We start from the raw sequence: 19,535 nt of genomic DNA, 5'->3' as shown, positions 1-19,535 counted from the left end.
TGTGCTAGGGACAAGTCTTCTGAGTTCTGGACCACGTGAAAACAAGGCCTGGAGTCTGCAGTGTGGAGACCCAGGGCCCGTTGCGCTGGAGGTACCATCAACGGGAGGAGGGGCTTGGATTGTGCCCAACCAGCCTCCCTGACGTCCCTTGCCACTAAATGACACTTTCATCCCTTCACCCCAGACCCAGCAGGGAAGCAGCAGGCACCCGACCAACCCAAGGCTGATGGTGAAGGACACAAAACAGAAAATCCAATGGGATGCATCTGTGGGCCTGACCTGTTCCGCACACGCTTTCGATGGAAGAGGAAGAGGTGGGGAGGGGAAGAGAAGGAAGGATCAGCCATCTTATCCTCCCTCTCTGCAGAATTCGCCTCAGGAGACAAAGCCCTGATACCCCATGAAGTCTAGCCCTTGCCCTGAGCCACACCACACAATCCTTCACTCTACCTGGTTGGGATCTGGGCCTTGGGGCCAAAGTGGGGAGGAGGAGACTCAGGTGGGATGGTTGGGGGAGAGGCCACCAGTTCTTAGTGTTAAGAAAATTATCCTAAACTTGGAAATCAGACACAAGGATCCTTCCTATCCTTGAAGGTCTCTCTGGAGGTGCCTTTGCTGATATCCTTGAAGTTACAAGTTAATACGGTGTAGACATCTGTCCCACCAGACACAGGGGACGTCAATCCTGGAGAAACACAGTCTTGCCGCCCCATGTGACATCTGCCAGTGTTGTACTGACCTGTACTCCTCCCTCAAAGCCTCTTGGAACTGTTGGTTTCCTCTTTGGTGAGCGAAACAGACACTGGACATGGGCTCGCTCTGCATTTGCATGGAAGTCGTGTTTGCTTTTTGGGATTTTTTTTGCCTTGAAAATCATGTTTTGACATCAGATATTGGAAGGTATCCCTCCATTGCTCAGATGCCAGTGGAACGGTCACCACACTGATTTTGGGAAAAGATGGTATCGTTGTCTGGATGTTGGGAGATATCATCTCTGTCACTCACTCATTTGGCCAACACGTCTTTACGGAGTACAAGGCTACGTGCCAGGTACTACCCTGGGCAAGATGGAGCTCATGTTCTAGTGCGATGGACAGACATCACACGGGATGGGGAGGTGCAGATGGCACACGTTGTTCACAGGGATAAGCAGGAAGAAGAAAGAGCAGGAAAGGGGGGAGTGTAAGTCCTGAAGTGGGGGAGGCAGAGAGGAGATACCAAAGTGGCCTTTGAGTAAACACCTCAGGGAGGGAAGAGCTTCCCAGGCAGAGACACAGATGCTGCAAAGGCCCTGAGGCAGGAGTGTGTCTGCACGGGAGTGCGGCAGTGAGGCTGGAGAGTGGATGCAGAGAAGTAGGGCATGTGGCTGGCCACGGAACACACCAGGCTTTCACCATGGAGGGTCCTGGCCTGATTCCACTCAGGCCCGACAAGATCGTCGGGACAGCTGCACGAAGTGAAAGACCTCGGGTCGGGAAGGGAGCTGGAGACCAATCAGGAGATGCTGTGAAAATCCAGGCAAAAGGTGACGGTGACACAGTCAGTGGCAGGAGAGCAAATGGCCACAAGTGGCGTTCGGATATATCAGGGAGCTAGAGCTGCAGTAGCGCCCGATGGGCCAGTGTGGGGAGTGGACTCCAAGTGTTAAGCGCGACGGCAGAACGCTGGCCTGAGAATTCCAAGAAAGGTCAGGCGCAGAGGAGGCAAGGAGCCTCAGTCAGGCCCAATCACCAGGCAGAGACACTGCCCGCCCCGGTTGTCTACACAGAGAAATTAGTGTAAAGACTTATTCACGAGGCATCAGAAGCCTGAGGCTACATCGGAGAACATGAAGACACCTGCTAGTCAGTGCAGGTGAGAGGCTGGGCCAGAGAGAAGAGGCTGGGGCTGTGCAGGGTAGAGGCAGGTCAAAAGTAGTCCCGAGGGAGGTTGACCTCCTCACCTGTGCCCCTGTGGTCAGGGCCTCCTAGTGGGTGGGAACTCCAGGTTGGGTGTGAAACTAAGAGCATCGGTCAAAATCCAACACCACAGGACACTATCAGGAACTTGGTTATGGGCATGTTGCAGTCGAAATGCCTATTAGACTTAAAATCAGGTAAAGGATACAGCCTGGGGTTCATGGGTAAGCCCAGGCTGTGGATACCAATTGGAGTGCCACCAGCAGGAGCCTCAGTGAGATGTGCAAGGGAGTGGGGACACGCAGAGAGAGTGAGGACTCATGGAGAAATCAGAAAGGCAGAAGGAGTGGCAGTGAGGCAGGAGGGCAATCGGGGGTTGACAGGTCTAAGAAGCAGTGAGGGATGTGTAGGCACCTCGTCACTACTAGATCAGCCACAGGGACATCCTGGTGACCTTGGTGAGCTTGGTGTCCATAGAGTCTTGGCAGACCGGGAGAGAGCTGGAGAGAAGGGAGGAGAGGAAATGGGTTCACGAGGTAGGTGGCCGCTCTGGGATCTTTGCCACAGAGCAGCAGTGGCAGATGGAAAGTGAGGTGGGGACCTGATAAGTTGCTGCCGTGTGTGCTTTTCTAACCCTGAACAGCAAAATGGGAATGAATGCACAGGGAGAGGGGTTGAGGGTGCAGAGAGAGGGGATGGTGCCAGGTACGAGCCTCGTGCAGGAAGCACCGGTACACACAGAGCACGGGGCTCAGCCAAAGGACGTGTGATCTGCAGGCCTGTGTGTCCTCGGCTCCATATCAGATGAGAGCAGCACAGGGAGGAGGCACTGTGGGAGAGAGACCAAAAGTGTGCTAGAGCTGTTCAGGAGCACGCTGGGGAGGGGCCAGGAAACGTAAGACGCCTGGGCAGCATCAGAGCCACGAGAGGCCCGTGGTCCAGAGTGTAAGGCAAGGCTGATCAGTGGCTCGGTGCCCCTCTGGCCACATGCAGCTACAGGATGTCGGAAGATTGACGTGACTGATAGAGAAACACGGCCACGGCATCTCACTCTTGAATCTGGCTGGCCTTGTGACCTGCTTCAGCTGATGAAATGTTGGCAGGAGTTTCACCGTGTGAGTTCTGTAGCCCAGGCCTCAAGAGACCCTGAGTTTCCGCTTCACCCTTCTGAAATGTTGGCCAAGCCACGTGAGGAAACTGGTCCGGCTTGGGCAGGATGGGGCCACGTGGCAGAGCGCCAGAAGCCCAGTGACCACAACCCCACGTGTCCATACGTAGTGCCACTTGTATCCTCGCAGCCTAGCTGACCCTCAGCTGACAGCACGAGTGGGGCCCTGGGGAAGCCACCAGCACCACCCGGATCCACCAACTGTGAGAAGGAACAAAGACACAAAGATAGCTGGGATTTAACATGGGTTATGCTTGGCCGAGTGAATATGATGAAGCAAGAGGAGGGGGGCAGGGTTAGGGAGCAGGCACAGTGGCTGATCTGGAGAGTCTCTCTTGATACAGAGGAGGGAAAGGCCATCAGGGGATGAGAAAGTACTAACCTGGGTCTTATCCAAGGACCGCAGATCTCGGCGGGGCTAAAGGGGAGTGGAGGGCATGAGCTGCAAGGTTGGGGACTCGTCAGAGAATGTGGGCCTTGAGGTTAGACTGTGGAGAGGCCGCAGTTGTGAGAAGGACCCTGGCCAGCTGGGAAGGTGACAGGACTGCTGAAGGGGAGGATGTACAGAAGGTTGGAGAATCCCCTGTGGATTCTGAGATCACCAGGAACTATGACAGGAGTGGTTGGGGAAAGTGACAGGGAATCAGAAGTAAAACAGGAAGGATTTTAGGGAAGCCCCCAGGCATGCAGACAACTTCAACAAGATCTGATGATATGAGGTTCAAATCTGGGGCGTTTGTGCTAGGAAAGAGACAGGTCTGGAAGTGCCAAAGAGGAGGCACAAGGAAGCTCACCTCTCACCAGGTGCAGCGGTCCAAGAAGAATGAACAGCAGCACCCGGGGGAGCCAGTGGGCCAGGCAGCCCCATGCAGACAGAGCTTGGAGGGGCTTCTGTCACCTCCCAAATGTAGAGAGGTGTCAGTGCTCAGATTTGGGTGAAAGCATTGATAACACCCTGACCACTCAGCGGGTACTGGGGGTCAGTGCTGTCACTCAGCGGGTGCTGGGGGGCGGTGCTGTCACCCAGCAGGTGCTGGGGGGCGGTGCTGTCCCTTAGCGGGTGCTGGGGGTCAGTGCTGTCACTCAGCGGGTGCTGGGGGGTGGTGCTGTCATTCAGCGGGTGCTGGGGGACAGGATTTGGGAGCTGAGGGAAGGTGTGTCAGTTCCAGGTCCTGTAAGGGAGGAAGATGCCCCTCTGGCCACAGAAGATCAGGGTCGTCCTGGAATGTCAAAACAGCGTCCGCAGCCTGTGCTCCTGGCCTCTGCCTGGGTCCTGGGCATTATGCTTCCCTCACCTCTATCTTGCATCCTGGATCCCGTCAGCCCTGGCCTCTGTCACTTTACAATTCCAGCAAACACCAATAAAAGACTCAGCCCCTAACTCCCACCTTGCAGGAGAGAAACTGCAACAGTTCTAGCCTGGGACAGCTCTGGTCCCAGCTGCCTGAGCCAATGGGCTGCTGCCTCTTGGCAGGAGAGGAGGGTACACGGCGGGGCGGGGGGGGGGGGGGGGGGGGACACAGGGGCAGGTGGTGGTCTGTGGTGTCTCTGATGTTCTGGAATCCATGCGCCAGAGGAATGTGAGGGGCAGGGTGTAAATACAGTTGTTAACCCCATGTCAAAATTTGTGGTGGAGGGGGATGGGGCTGTTTATCGGTAGACAGCACTTCACAGGCCCTCAAGGGACATTGGCTAAATACTGTCATGTGGCCTATGTGAATGCTCACAGTGGCCTATGTGAGACCTCCTGCCCACAAGGCTGCAGTCCCAGGTCTGGACTAGAAGATACCTCTGTCTTTCCCCACAAACTCCCACACTGACTACCTTGCTTTGGCCACCCCCCCCCCCCCCCACTCCGCACGACCACCAGTGGGCCCCAGAGATGCCCGCTGGACCATCAGCCACCTGGGGCTTGGCCCACTTGGGCCTGGGTACAAAAGACAGACAGCTGACCTTTGATGGCTCTAAGAAGCACCTCATCAGATGGAAAGCCAGGGCTCAAAACCACTGAGCCTCTGTAAGGGTTGGAGGGGCGCCTGGGGGGCTCAGTCGTTAAGCATCTGACTCTTGGTTTCGGCTCAGACCTTGATCTCACATGAGATCAAGGCCTGCATCGGGCTCTGTGCTGATACAGAGCCTGCTCAGGATTTTCTCTTTCTCCCTCTCTCTCTGTCCCTCTCTCGTGCACGCACGCGAGCTCTCTCTCACTCTTTCAAAATAAATAAATAAACTTTAAAAAATTAAGAATGCTGAAGAAAATAGGGAATGAGGACAGCGAGGAAGAGGTGGGTGGGAGGAAAGGGCCCCTCTCCCGGGGTCCAGGGCTTGGTCCATCCAGCTATCCCAGTTCCTACTACTGTAGCAAATGACCCCAAGATGTCATAGTAAACAACCGTCCTGTGAATCAAGAATTGGAACAGAGGGGTGCCTGGGGGGCTCAGTCAGGCAAACATCTGACTCCGGTTCAGGTCATGATGACATGATTCGTGAGTCCGAGCCCCGTATCAGGCTCTATGCTGCCAGCACAGAGCCTGCTTCGGTTCCTTTGTCCCCCTCTCTCTCTGCCCCTCCCCCACTTGCGCTCACTCGCTCCCTCTCTCTCTCTCTCAAAAACAAATGAACTATTAAAAAAAGTTAAAAACAATTGGAGCAGAGCACACAGGGCAGCTGGGAAAACATAAAGTGGGTGGCATGGCAACTTCGGGTTAGGGGTTCACTCACGTGTTTGCTGAGACGACTGGGCTATTGGCTACAATACCTACGCCAGGCCTTTCCATGGGACCTCTCCTTGCGGGCTTTCCATGGCACCAGTCTGTGCTTCCTTGCAGAGGCAGTCTGACGGACAATGGCCCAGAGAGACAAGACCATACAGATAGCGGGGTTGCGGCCCTGTGGGAAAGACACAGTGAGGATGTCGGTGGTGAGGCCGTTGGGAAAGCTCTGGCCTAGAGAGGGCTCCTGGCTGGCTGGGGCTGGGAAGGCCAAGACACAGGCCCCTGGAGACACTGGGTGGGGGCCTGCTTCCCTCTCTGGCCAGTGTCTGAGGATGAGCCTAGGGTGTGCTCACAGTGTAGAGAGCACTGTGGGGCACATGATGAAGCTGAGGACAGGCATCCCACTGCCTCAGTCTCCCCTCTATCCAGTTGTCTCCACCTTCCTGGGTCTCCCCTCTACCCAGTTGTCTCTCCCTGCCTCAGTCTCCCCTCTGTCCAGTTGTCTCCCCCTGCCTGGGTCTCCCCTCTACCCAGTTGTCTCCCCCTGCCTCGGTCTCCCCTCATCCAGTTGTCTCCCCCTGCCTCGGTCTCCCCTCTACCCAGTTGTCTCCCCCTGCCTCGGTCTCCCCTCTACCCAGTTGTCTCCTCCTGCCTCAGTCTCCCCTCTGTCCAGTTGTCTCCCCTGCCTGGGTCTCCCCTCTATCCAGTTGTCTCTCCCTGCCTCAGTCTCCCCTCTATCCAGTTGTCTCCCACCTGCTCCCCTGGGGAAGTAACAACAAGGTAGCTGACATGTACCCAGTTCTCTCTGCGTGCTGCGCGCTTTCAGAATAGGGTCTCATTTACCTTCCCAGTAATCCTGGAATAAATAGAAAGATGACCCATTTTACAGGCAAGGACGCAGGTATAGGAAGGTAAGTCAGCCCATCTAACAACTAGTGAGGGAAAGAATGGCCAAAAATGTAGTTCGTCAGGCCTCTCCTTCCAGTCTGAATCCCCTGCCCATCTGGCCTCCACAGGAGGCTAGGGGCCTCCCAGAGCCCACCCACATCTGGTCCTCCTGGAGACAGCTTCCTCCATCACTCCTGGAAAGAGGAGGAGGCGCCAGTGGCCACCGAAGGCGCCCGCGGGCTTCTGTCCTCTGGAATCCTCATGACCTCCACCTCCTCGACAGCAAGACTAGTCCGAGCCGCGCCTGTACCGCCGGACCAATCACGCTCCTAGGCTTTTCATGCTAGCAGGGGGGGGGGGGGGGGGGTCCCCTTCGGAAGAACCCTGCCTGACCCCAGCGGCTTTCCAATGCCCCCTCCACTCCTCCCACATGCTCCTCTGAGGCCGGAAAGGGGAATGGGTAGCCTCATCTGGGTGCCTGTGTGCCACTGTGTGGTGGGGAGAACTTTAGCTGCCCCCTGCCCCATCCCTGCACCCCAGGCCGACTGTGGGGGGCATCGGTAGAGGGCAGGGGCAATCTTTGCCTGGCACTAGACTACAATCAGCCTCGGAATGGGACGAAGGCCTCTGGATGGGACCCCAAAGTGGGACCCCGGGAATGGGTGTTGGGTCAGGGGGCAGCACCAACGACACTCACTATGGAGACCCACAACAGTGGAGGGAACCCTTTCCGAGCTGCCATTTGGCTCATTGCCTTGCTCAGAAAAGGCCCCTGAGGCTCTCAGATCCTTCCTGGAGCCAGAAGCCTCTGCCCGCCCCTTCCCCTCCTCCCTTGGCCTCTGTGGTCCCTTTCTAATTCTAGGGATGCCACTCCCTCACCCTGGGGCCTTGCAAAGCTGCATTCTCCCCAGAAGATCCCACCTTGATGTGAGGTGAAAAGAAAGATTTCTTCTCTCCCAGCAGCCCACCCATTTCTTTCTATCACTTCCAAAGGAATGATTATTTTGCTTGCCCTGTCATCCACCAGATTAGAAGCCCCAGGATAGGCTTCCCCCACCCCAAGGGCTGGCCAGGCCCACAGTGAGCCCCAGAAATGTCTGTGGGATGGATGGCAACACTGCCATCAGGCCACAGTGGACTGGAGACTCTGAGTACTCAAAAGAGTATAGGCCAGCAATATAATTCAAAATGAAAATAATATCACGGTACCTGGCTGGCTTGGTCAGTAGAGCATGCGACTCTTGATCTCTGGTTTGTGAGTTTAAGTCTCGCTTTCGGTGTAGAGATTACTTAAATATAAAATCTTAAAAAACCACAAACCAAACAAAAAACAAAAAGCCAAACCAGAACAAAACCCACCAAAAAAGCCCCCAGAATGAAAACAATATGGAACAGGAAGATAAACATAGTCCTGTTTTTCCCACTATGTCACTTTGAAACAGCACATTTTTTTTTTAAGAGAAAGAGACAATTTTTTAATGTGTTATTTTAGTTTTTGAGAGACGGAGACAGAGACAGAGTTTGAGCAGGGAAGGGGCAGAGAGAGAGAGAGAGAGAGAGAGAGAGAGAGGGAGAATCAGAAGCAGGCTCCAGGCTCTGAGTCATCAGCACAGAGCCCCATGCGGGACTGGAACTCACTAAGGCGAGATCAGGACCTGAGCCGAAGTCAGATGCTCAACTGACTGAGCCCCCAGCACCCCTGAAATAAGCAGATTTTAGTAACTGTTCCTCATTTTTTGTGAGCCCTACTTTGCTGTTGGGTAATCTAGACCAATGTGACATCACCAGCCCCATGACATCCCCTTGTCTGGGCTATCACCATGTACCTTCACCAGAGATATCACCTCCGATTATCTGGTGGCATCGCCAGCCTGACCAGGTGACATCCTTACATCTTCCTGCGTGACTGGTGACATCCCTCTACCTGCAGCAGCACCCTCATTGGTTCTATGTCACAATTTAAATGTCCCGTGACGCCACCCTGCCTGCCTCATGACCTTGGGCAGCGGACCTCTGTCCTGCCCAGTGGCTGGTGTTCACTGTGTCACAGGCCTTGAGGAGGTGTGCGGGCCGTGGGGACCCCGGGAGGCTAAGCGCGTGGCAGGTCAGATGAGACCCTAGGCCCTGGTGGGGACTGGCGATGGCGGAGGAAAACGGGAGGCCCGTGGACTAAGGCTCGCCAATCCCGGGGCGGGCGGGGGTGGGGCGTCTGACCCACTTCCCCTGGAGAATTCTCCTTTCAGATTTCCCGCGCCGCCCACCGTGAACTCCGCGCCCCACCCCCACCCCGACTCCGCTGGGCTTCAGTGAGGGCCTCGCGACTCCGCCCCGCCCGGGGAGGGGGGCGGGGCGGGGTCCGCTGCCCGGGGCGGGCCGGAGAGGCCCGGCGCAGGCGTGCGGCTCCGGCCGCGGCTGCAGAGGCGGGGGCGGGCGCCCTTCCCGCGTCGTCCCGGCCTAGCTGGAGGCGGGCGCGGGCAGGGCGCCTCCAGTGGCCTTTGTCGCGGGCCCGGGGCGCAGGCTTGACTGACGTTTGGCGGGGGCCGCGGCCGGGGGCGGGCGGCCCCGCGCGCAGCCCGCGAGTGTGCTGGGGGGAGCGGGGAGGGGGAGCGCAGCCGCTCATTGGCTGGCGCGAGCGTGGGAAAGAATGCGGAGCCGAGTTCACACGCCCTGCGGCCGCGCCGCCTTAAGTAGCCCGGCGGCCGGCGACGCTCGGCGCGGGCCCGGAGGCGCGGGGGCGCACCATGCCCGCGGAGACCCCGGGGAAGCCGAGAGCCTCGCCGCCGGCCGGAGCGCCGGCTAAGCCCCGGAGCGTGGCGGAACACCGAAAGGTGGGGACCTGCCGGGCGCGGGGTGGGGGGCGTGGGGTGGGGCGGACGCACGCGGGACTCAGCCACAGCCCGGCCCGCAGTCCTCCAAGCCGGTCATGGAGAAGCGGCGCCGAGCGCGCATCAACGAAAGCCTCGCGCAGCTCAAGACCCTCGTTCTGGATGCCTTCAGGAAGGATGTGAGTCGGGGTCGGGAGGTGAGATCGAGGGGCGGTGGGGGGGCGGGTGCCGGGAGCCTCGGCGCGCCGCTGTGTTGCCAGCCGCCCACACCGTCCCTGTCCCCAGAGCTCCCGCCATTCGAAGCTGGAGAAAGCGGACATCCTGGAGATGACCGTGAGGCACTTGCAGAGCCTGCGACGCGTACAGGTGACAGGTGAGGCGCGGGCGGGGCGCGGGAGGGGGAGGTGACGGGAGGCGCTCAGGGCGACCGCGGCGGGAACCGACCGCCTGTCCCCTGCCGCCCCCGCAGCCGCGCTCGGCGCTGACCCCGCCGTCCTGGGCAAGTACCGCGCCGGCTTCAACGAGTGTCTGGCGGAGGTGAATCGCTTCTTGGCCGGCTGCGAGGGCGTCCCGGCTGACGTGCGTTCTCGCCTGCTGGGCCACCTGGCGGCCTGCCTGCGCCAGCTGGGGCCCTCGCGCCGCCCCGTCCCCCCGGCCCAGGTCTACGGCTGCCCGCCGCTCGCGGCCTTCGACGGTCCCTTCTTCCCCCTGCCGCGCCCCGGGTCGGTCTTGGCGCTGCGGCTCCCGCCAGGCCTGACCGGGGCGCCCCTCGCCGCCCCCAGGGCTGGCCTACAGGGCCGGGGCGCGCCTTGGAGGCCGTGGCTGCGGTGAGGACTGTAGCGGAAGCTGCACCCCGTTCTAGGGCCGCGGCCTTTGCCGGGAGTGGACCAGAGAGTATTTGTTTCCAGGGCCCACACTGAGAGAGTTTTTATCTTTTTTTGTCCTTGTGAAGAGTCTAGTCTGACGTCTCTTTCAGCGCTTAGCTGGGGGTGGGGGTGGGGGCGGTCTGCTGGTTACTTTGCGCTGGACTTCCGGGGCGGGACTTCGGGTTGCTCTTCCCCACAGTCTGCACCCTCAGGTCGGCCCTTCCCTCCTTCCCTTCCCGCCCCTCCTCCCGCCACCCCCCCCCCCCCCCCCCCCCCCCCCGCGCGCCGGGCCTGGCTGGTGCGCCTGCTATGGTTCAGAGGCCAGCGACCCTCCTAGAAGTGGCGGGGTGGGGGTGGAGAGGCCCCTCAGGAGTCTCAGGCGGGAAGGTGACAGTCATCACGTTTCCCAGAATGTATCCCAGCGTGGGAAAGCAGTTGTGCAGCGTCATTGGGCAAGATGTTTGTTTGTTTGTTTTTGTTTTTTTAAGGTACTTTACCCTACTGCCACTTCTGTGGACCTTGGAAGGTGGAGACATAGTCACACACTTGTCTTGGGCAGCTGAGCTGTGGCCAGAGCCGAAAGCTTGCCCTGAAGCTTCAGCACTGGCCTGGTCCACTTCCTACTTTGTTCTCTTGGTTCCTTCAACACAAAGCTCCCTGGACTGAGTCAGCCCCAGGGCAGCATCTGCCCAGGAGAGGGTGTCTGAGTCTTGGGGACAAGGAACTGGGGCAAGACTGGCAAAGAACACTTAGTGCCAGCGGTGGGAGGGGGAGGGGTACTCCCCCACCAGAGTCCAGTCTTGACGTGTGCCCTGGGAGGGGAGGTCTCTGCTAGTGGGAGAAGACTGGAGGGTGGTCCTGCCCATGCCTTTTTCCTGAGTACCTACTGTGTCAGCCATACAGTGCCAGGCAGTGATACTAGGCAGCATTGGACATCAGCCCTGGAGTCACTGTCCTGCGGTCCCAGGTCTTCCTGAGCTGCTGCAGGGGGCTGTGCTCCAGGTGCAACGAGGGGGTGTTCTGAGCCACATAAGCTGAGACTGGAGTGTCTCACTCTGAGCCCATCTGAGGCTGAGCCAAGATTCATTTCCAACTGCAGCCGAGTTCATCAGATGGTTGCCTGCCTCCTGCTTGGCCAGGGCTCTTCAGGGAGAAAGAGGGTGGGTCACTGACAGAGGTTAGTCTGCTGCTCCTCCAGGGGCCTCCGTGGCCGTGTCGTAGGCAGGAATCACCTGGTTCTCCTACACTCAGCCATGCTCACCTGTCAGGGACTTCCAAGTCCCCACCAAGCCTGTCATCCCTGCCGTCTGGCTGCTTTGCCCATCTCCCTGAGAGTCAAGGACCTGGGTCAGTGGTGCTAGATGGTGGCAGCCACGTGGGCCTTGGAGATACACACATTTCAGTGATCCTGGCCCTGGGGGAACCTCAAAGTAGTCCCTCTGTCTCGGAGCTGCAGCTCTGGCAGGGCTGTGGGGAAAGAACAGTTGATCAAGGCCTGGGAAGCCCTCTTTGGCAAGAGACCTGCCCAGGGTCTATTGCTGGAGCAGGGAGCTCAGCTTGGTTGGGGGAGAGCAGTTGCTCAGGGAGGGCCTCAGTGCAGAAGAGGGGTGGGGTGGGGATGTGAAGCCTGGTGGGGGGGAGGCCTGGAGGGTGGGTAGAGTTTGTACAAAGCAGGGGCCCACACACCCTGCAGGAAAGAGAGGGTCCTCCCCACCTGTGTGGCCAAATGAAAAGAGCCACCTGGGGAAATCACCTGGGACTTGGGGCTGTCATGCTCTCCCTCCTCTCATAAAAGGGCAGTGATAACTCTAGACCAGATCCCTGGTGTCCCATTTCGTGCCTGCCTTACTCCCTGTCCTTCCCACCCCCACCTGCACCCCCATGCTACTTTTACTTCCTGTTTCTGGTAATAACGCTGTTGCCAAAGGGAGATTTGCAGTGAGGACCCTCCGAGGGTCTCTCAGGCTCTGTCAGGGACCACACACAGTTCCTCAGCCATGCAAGCCCCTTCTGATCTCTGTGTCTTTGAACTCAGCCTCCTGGCTGGAATTCTCTCCCCACTTTCCCACCGGTGTCCGTGGGCTCCAGAGGCCAGGGCCACGTCTGTGTCAACCACCTTTGTCCTCACAGCTGCTTGGAATGGCTCAATTCATACTGACTTGATTAATTTGGATGGAGTCAGGAAGTTTGAGAAGAGTGTCTTTTGTTAGTTTTGAGGTATAGGTGATGTACAATGTTACATTAATTTCAGGGGTACAACATAGTGGTTCAACAATTCCATACAGTGCTCGCTGTGATTGGAGTAGCCACCGTCTGTCAGGGTACAAAGTTATTACAGTATTATTGAGCATATTCCCTGTGCTGTACTTTTCATTGTGACTTATTTATTTTATTTAAAAGAAAATTTTTTTTTTAAATTTATGAAGTTTATTTATTTTGGGAGAGAGAGAGAGCAGGGGAGGCGCAGAGAGAGAGGGAGAGAATCCCCGCAGGCTCTGCATTGCCAGTGCAGAGCCCGATGCAGGGCTCGAACCCACGAAACAACGAGATCATGACCTAAGCCGAAACCAAGAGTCAGATGCTTAACTGACTGAGCCACCCAGCTGCCCCAATTTTTAAAAAAATTTTAAATGTTTATTTTACTTATTTTGAGAGAGAGTGTGAACAGGGGAGGGGCAAACATGGAGGGAAAGAGAGAATCCCAAAGCAGGCTCCTTATGGTTGGTGCAGAGCCCGATGTGGGACTCAAACTCACGAACTGCAGGATCGTGATCTGAACTGACGAGAGTCAGACACTTAACCGACTGAGCCACCCAGGCACCCCGGTGACTTATTTATTATATAACTGGAAATTTGTACCTCTTAATCCCCATTGCCTGTTTCACATAGTCCCCCACCCACCTTCCCTCTGACAACCACCAGTTTGTTTCTCTGTATTTGAATCTGTTTTTTTAAAGATTTTATTTTTTAAGTAATCTCTACACCAAATACGGGGTTTGAACTCACAACCCCGAGATCGAGAGTAGCGTGCTCCGATTAAGTCAGCCAGGTGCCCCAAGAGTCTATTTTTTGATCATTTGTCTTGTTTTTTAGATTCCACCTGCAAGTGAAAGCACATGGAATTTATCTTTTTCTGTCTGACTCATTTCACTTAGCACAATACCTTCTGGGTCTATCTGTGTTGTCACAAATGGCAAGGTCTCATTCTTTTTTATAGCTGAGAGGGGTGTCATTCTTGCTTAGATTCGGGAGGTCTGAGCAAGCACAGCTCAGGCTGAAGCTGGCCCCCTCCCCAGCAGCCTGCCCCTTCTCAGCAGCTGAGGGCACCTGGTTTTCAGGAACAGCATCCTTGCCTCCAGCTGTGGAGAGCATCCCACCCCTCCCCACGCCCAGCCTGGACACCAGCCCGGTCCAGCAGACCCCCTCCAGCAGTTTCTACAAGGCCTCAGTGGGAGGAGTTATGGCCCCAGGTTTGCAGTAATCCCTCCCTCATCAGGGGTTCTCCTTCCCACACTCCCCACTCTTCCACCCGTTTCTGCCCCCTCCACCCCCACCCCCCACCCCACCCCCCCAGCCCCCAGATGGGCTCTTGGTTATTCCTTTGACTCCAGCCTCCTACCCACCCAGCCAGCTATTTCTGTCTCCGCGTTTGTCTTGCAGACACTTAGGAAGCACCATCTCCTGGCCAGGCTGTGTGGTAGGGGTGGGGGAGGGGTCCGGACCTCCTCCTCCTGGGTCGGTTCCCTTCCCTAAGCAGGCAGAGTCTCATTCAGTATCTGCGTTTCCTTCCAGCCCAGTTCCTGGCAAGGATCAAGGGTCAATAAATGTGTGCTGAATCCATATGCACGGTCAGCAGAATTGCCTGCCTCTGTGGGCGTGGGAGCCCTGTTTGTCCGGGTCCCTTCTGCCTGTGGGGCCAGAGCTGGGGGACCAATCGATGACAGCAAATCCTAGGTTTTGGGAATTTGGAGAATCAGTCCCTATGGTGACAGAAGAATAGGTCCATGAAACTGCAGTCAGTTGGAAATTCAGAGTAGGGGAGGGGCTGGGCTGCTTGGAGCCCTGATTTGTGAGAGGTAAGGCCTTAGCTCTGGCGCCAAAGCTGCAGTGGCCGCCCTGATCGTCTCCAGGCCCCGGCAGCCTCCTCCCATCATCAACTGGCAAGCTCTGCCTCACTCTGACTCCAGGACCTGCTCCTTTCCAGAGGGGAAAGCTGAGCTGAGAGTTCCCACAGCTGTGTCTGGCTTCTCTGTCTCTGCTCCCCAGACTGCATCCATCCTGGGATGTACCGTGGTCAAGGAAAAAGGCCTTGGAGTCGACCACTTCCTGGAAGGCCACCAGTGGTCCCCTCCTGGTTTGCAGCCTTGTGAATGTGACCAGTAAGGTCCTGCAGAAGTGACGGGATGTCTCTTTAAGGTTAGGCTGCAGGTACGTCTTGTTCTGTGTCTGCCATATTCACTCTGGGGGAGGCCAGCTGTCCTTTAGTGTGGAGAGGCCAACACAGTGTGGACCTGAGTGAGAGTGAGTTTAGAAGTAGGTTCTCCAGCCCCTCGAGGCTTCGGGTGAGATCCCAGCCACTTTCCACATCTTGACAACAACTTAATGAGAGATCCTGAGCCAGAACCACCCGGCTGAGCAGCTCCTGGACTCCTGTCTCTCAGAAACCGTGTGACGTGTCGTTTTAAGCTATTATACTTTAATTTGTTATGTGGCAGTAAGTAACAATAAGTTGTACGTAAAATAAATAATAGCAACAAACAGCTAACGTACCCATGGTCACCTGACAAGTCCCCCCCACCTGTCTTCCTGACAATGGAATGGTGGAAGAGGTTGGGTGGGGGTGAGGACTGGACTTTTGGGGAGAGTAACCCCAGAAATAGTCCCTACAGCTGTGGTCATAAGCGGAGGGTGGATTGATTCTGCTTTGGGCCGGTCTGGCTTTGATCTGGAAGCAGTTCCTAGCAAGCCCCAAGTGGGTGGGTACAGTGACAGGTCCAGGGCCCTGCCATGGTGCTGACCAGCCACAGGCCGGGTCCACCCCTGGGGGATCCAGGTGAGACTGGGGATCGTTTCTGTGGCGTAAGTGATAGGGCACCCTGAGTCAGAGCATGGGGTTGGGCATTCACAGGCTGCCGGTTTCCAGTAGATGAGGGATGCTTCATGCTAGAGCCACAGGGCTACCACCCTGGATGGGCAGCTGGCCCTGCGCCCCCCCCCCCCCCCCCCAGCACAGACCCTGTGACCCTCAGGCCACACTGCGCTTCTCCTCGGTGGGGTGCCTCGACTCTTTTGGCAGCCTGGTAACCATGGTTACCAAAAAGTGCCTGGTTGCTGCTGCCTCGAAGGTGTTTCCTCCTGGTGTCCCACCTGACGCCCGCCTACCTGGTCGCTTTGGGCTCATTTCCTGGGCCTCCACAGTCAGGAGTCTTAATGTCTGTGTGGGGAGATAGGTCCTCAGTGAGGAGTAGAAAGTCAGTGTTGGACGCTCGAAGCCCTGGGCTTGGTCCCCGTCAAGCCCTGACCTTAATGTAACGGAGGTTCACACACCTGAGCCAGCAGGAACATCCTACCCAGTGGGCCAGGAAGGGGAACCTCCCTGCAGCTGCTTGTGCCGGCCAGAGGCTGGTGGAGAGGAACGCTTCTCCAGCCCTGCCTCTCCCCGCACTCACGGTCCCCCCCGCATCCCTTGCCCTGTTTATTTTTTAATGTTTATTTACTGTGTGAGAGAGAGAGAGTGGGGAAGGGGCAGAGGGAGAGGGAGAATCTCAAGCAGACTCCATGCTGTAGGCGCAGAGCCTGACGGCAGGGCTCGATCCCACAAACTGTAATCTCGAACTAACAACAAAAAAAGTGCCCGGGAGCCAAAATCAAGAGTCGGCGCTTAACCGGCTGAGCTAGGCCCTGCCAGGCCCTGTTTAGCACAGTGAGGGGGAGCTCAGCAGCCCCTGGATGTAGGGAGGTGGCAGTGTCCATCCCAGCCCCCGCGCTCACCCCCCAACTTGTGCCAAACACTCACACCCAGAGGGCGGGGGCTGACTGGAATCCCTTCTCATTGTTCTTTGAGGCCGCACGCCCTGCAGTGGGTGCCCTGGACCTCAGCTCTGCTGCCAGTCTAGGGTCAGGAAAAGTGTCACGTATGTAAGTTCTGGCCGAGCTTCTTTCTGTACATTGAGACCAGCTCTGAATGCAACGCTGGGGTGGGACAGGCCATCGTCTGGCTGCGTGAGCAAGCAATTTCCTTCTCTCCTTTTCTGCTTTGGGAAAAGGGAAAGTTCCATGAATTGGCTCTAGGAGTTTGGTTTGTAAAATTAAGAGGTGAGGGTCACATCCCAGGATCTGAGCTGACCAGTCTGCCCACTTAGAGCTGGCAATCTTTGGGCAGACTTTTCCTGGAAGAGGGCCCTCGCCAAAACCAGACCCCCTTTGGCACCCTGATCTCGGACTTCCAGGTTCCAGAAGTGTGAGACATATGTTTCTGTTGTGGATAAGCCACCCAGCCTGTGGTCCCCAGAGGATTAGACACCAGAGCTAACTGTTACCAAGTAGACTGGTGGCAGGAGGCTGTTGCTGACTTTCCAGAAGTCGCTGGGCGAATGCCTGCCCCTCTGAAGACAGAAACTAAGGTTCGGGTGTCTAGGCTAATGCTGTTTTGTGTATGTGGCTCCTCCCTGGCACTAGGGTACACAGAAGGACCCCCCCTCCCCCCGCAGAGGGCACACACGGGGTCCTTCCCTGGCACACAGGCACAGACAGTTGGGAGGGTGGGGCCTGAGGAGCCGTGGGCTTCCCCCCAACCCCCATGAGCCTCGTCACCTGCCTCCAATCTGACCTTTTCCCCAAAGGCGGCAAGGCAGCTTCCTCCTGGGTGGGGAGACCTGCCTGCCCAGCATGAGCCCCAGAACCCTGGGGAATGTCTGGGCCACCCCCGTCTGGAGCTTGGGAGGGCTGTGTGAAATGAATGAAATAGTGCCAGAATGTTCCAGTCCCCAAGAAGTTCTTAGGGCTGGCAGCTGTGACTGCACGGCCTGTGGCTGCAACAGCGTGTGCACGTGGTAACTGGGCTGTGGGTTTCTTGGCTGCCATCCACTGGAGTCTGGGGGGCACGGTCCCCTCAGACCTGCGATGTGATGTTGGGGGAAGTTTGGAGAAGGGAAGGTGGGGAGGGGGGAAGCAGTTACCTGCTGTTCCTAGAGCAGCACCTGCCTCTGGGCTTCCAGGGATTGTCCCGCCTAGAACTTTCCAACCGCTGGGCGGGTGACTGAGGGGGACAGACATGCAGTGCCAGAGGCACACAGTCCCATGGTCAGAGCTAGAGACCGAGTTACATAGAGATAGAGACCCCCTCAGAGGTGGCCAAGGCCTCTCCCACAAAGACATACAGACTCAGACCTTCTCTCCCATGTCCTTGAACTTCCTTCAGTGTGCTCTGTGTTTGGGAAGGCCACAGACGTGCATCCCACACCCACAATCTCTGGGTGGGGCACCCGTGTTGGGCACCCCCTCAAGGTCTTGTCAGCACAGGAGTGGTTCAGGGAAGGCTTCTAGCACAGACTGATACTGAATTTTATTTCTGCTGTCACTTCGTTGTGTGATCTTGGGCAAGTTACAGAATCTCACATGTAAAATAAGGTTAGTAACAGTTCCTCCCTGGTAGTGCTGTGTGGTTGAAGGGATTAAGTAAATAATCTGCATAATGACAGTTGTTTCCAGCAAAGATGGAGTAGCAGGGACCAGATTTACTTTCTTGCCCGAAACAACTAAAAACTGGACAAAATATATGAAATAGTAGGCTTTTCCCTCAGTGGGTCCCTGAGAAGTGAGAAACCAGTGAAGCGAGCCCTGTGTTGCCCCGGCTGTCAGAAGACGGTGTTTAGGCCTTGACCTCAGGGAGGGGAAGCCAGGCAGAGCTTAGCAGACTTCCTGAGTCCAGGAGGCAGAGCTGGCAGGGTGGGGCTGGGGGGACCACTGCGGCTGGAGTCCTGTGACAGAGTGTCAGCAAGGCGAGAGAAGCCACGGAGGGGACTCCAGAGACATGCAGAGGGTCTCCCTGAAGGCTGATTGGATCACACTGGGAGGAAACTCCTTGAGGCCAGGAAAGGAGCCACCAGAAACGATTAGAGAGAAAAATCCTCTGAGTTTACCCAGGCTCATCTCTAGCCAGATTGGAAAAGCCCGTAATTCATAGGGCACCTGGTAGAGTATTCGGAAGGACTTGTTCCAGTAGTGAGGGATAATTAGCCTTACGGCGAGTGCTGTTCCTGATAAAGTTTATGAACAAGGCCCCAGGGGATCAAGCTGTCTCCAGACAAAGCCCCAGAACAAAGCCCAGGAATATTTATTGGAACACAGAAATATCCAGCAGCCAACAATTACTATTCATGATGTCTGGCAGCCAGTAAAAAATTACCAGGCATACAAGGAAGCAGGAAAATATGACCCATGATAGAAAAATTGATCAATTGAAGTAAACCAGAAATGTCACAGGTAATAGAAACAGTGGACAAAGACATTAAAACTGTTGTTACAGTCATACTTCATATGTTCAAGAAGCTACAGGAAAGACTGAAGGTTTGAGAGACCTTCACAGAAACCCGCTGAGCTTCTAGACATGGGTGTGATGGCAGATTAGACGTTGAGGAGGAAAATACTAGTAATAGTGAACTGCAAGTATACCCATAAAACCTATTCAAAGTGAAAGAGACTTAAAAAGTGGAAAAGAAGCAAAGACAAGAAAAGCACATCAGTTAGTTGTGGGACAACTTCAAGTGGCTTAATATACATGTAATTGGAGTCCCAGAAGGAGGAGGAAGAGGAGGCAAACAACAACAACAACAACAACAAAAACCACTGAGAGAAATAATGAATAGAATTTTTCCAATATTGATGTAAATTATAAACCCACAGATCCAAGAAGCTCATTGAAACTCAAGCCTAAGAAATTTGAAGAAAACTACGTTCAAGGAGCCACATAATCAAACCGCCTCGATACGGGGCTAAAACAGTGGTGTCCATTCTTGCCACTCCTGTCCGGCGGTGTAGGGAGTTCAAGCCAATTAGGCAAGGAAATGAAATAGAAGTCACCCATATTGGAACGGAAGAAGTAAAGCTGCCTGTGTTCAAGTGACATGACCTTATATGCAAAGAAATCCACTAGGAAAACTATTAAAACTAATACA

The 19,535-nt window shown here is 56.1% G+C and overlaps 1 protein-coding gene and 1 long non-coding RNA gene across 3 annotated transcripts; one reads left to right on the top strand and one right to left on the bottom strand.

The window, feature by feature from the left end:
• Positions 1-820: 820 nt before the first annotated feature.
• On the bottom strand, positions 821-8,907 carry LOC147577690 (uncharacterized). Its single transcript, XR_015254359.1, has 4 exons — positions 7,878-8,907; positions 6,576-6,636; positions 5,788-5,955; positions 821-4,286 (listed from the first exon to the last, which is right to left on the bottom strand). It is a non-coding gene; the product is annotated as an uncharacterized LOC147577690 (long non-coding RNA).
• A 146-nt stretch (positions 8,908-9,053) lies between these two features.
• On the top strand, positions 9,054-10,815 carry HES4 (hes family bHLH transcription factor 4). Of its 2 annotated transcripts, none has more exons than XM_086715318.1 (4): positions 9,054-9,496; positions 9,577-9,672; positions 9,779-9,866; positions 9,963-10,815. In XM_086715318.1, the coding sequence occupies exons 1-4, from the start codon at positions 9,410-9,412 to the stop codon at positions 10,322-10,324; spliced, it is 633 nt and encodes a 210-aa protein (XP_086571444.1). In that variant the 5' UTR covers positions 9,054-9,409; the 3' UTR covers positions 10,325-10,815. The 2 variants fall into 2 exon arrangements, with proteins under 2 accessions (XP_086571444.1, XP_086571445.1); XM_086715319.1 differs by having other exon boundaries at positions 9,055-9,464.
• Positions 10,816-19,535: the final 8,720 nt, after the last annotated feature.

The sequence above is a fragment of the Puma concolor genome, chromosome C1 (genome assembly GCF_028749965.1).
Source record: "Puma concolor isolate L17-30 chromosome C1, mPumCon1.1.hap2, whole genome shotgun sequence".
In the NCBI taxonomy this organism is placed as follows: Eukaryota; Metazoa; Chordata; class Mammalia; order Carnivora; family Felidae; genus Puma; species Puma concolor.
This window is presented reverse-complemented; position numbering and strand designations above follow the sequence as displayed.

Coding starts and splice junctions, on each gene's coding strand:
- HES4 (XM_086715318.1), top strand. CDS start 9,410: ATGCCCGCGGAGACCCCGGGGAAGCCGAGAGCCTCGCCGCCGGCCGGA. Junction 9,673..9,778: donor TGGATGCCTTCAGGAAGGAT/GTGAGTCGGGGT, acceptor CCCTGTCCCCAG/AGCTCCCGCCATTCGAAGCT. Junction 9,867..9,962: donor GCGACGCGTACAGGTGACAG/GTGAGGCGCGGG, acceptor CCGCCCCCGCAG/CCGCGCTCGGCGCTGACCCC.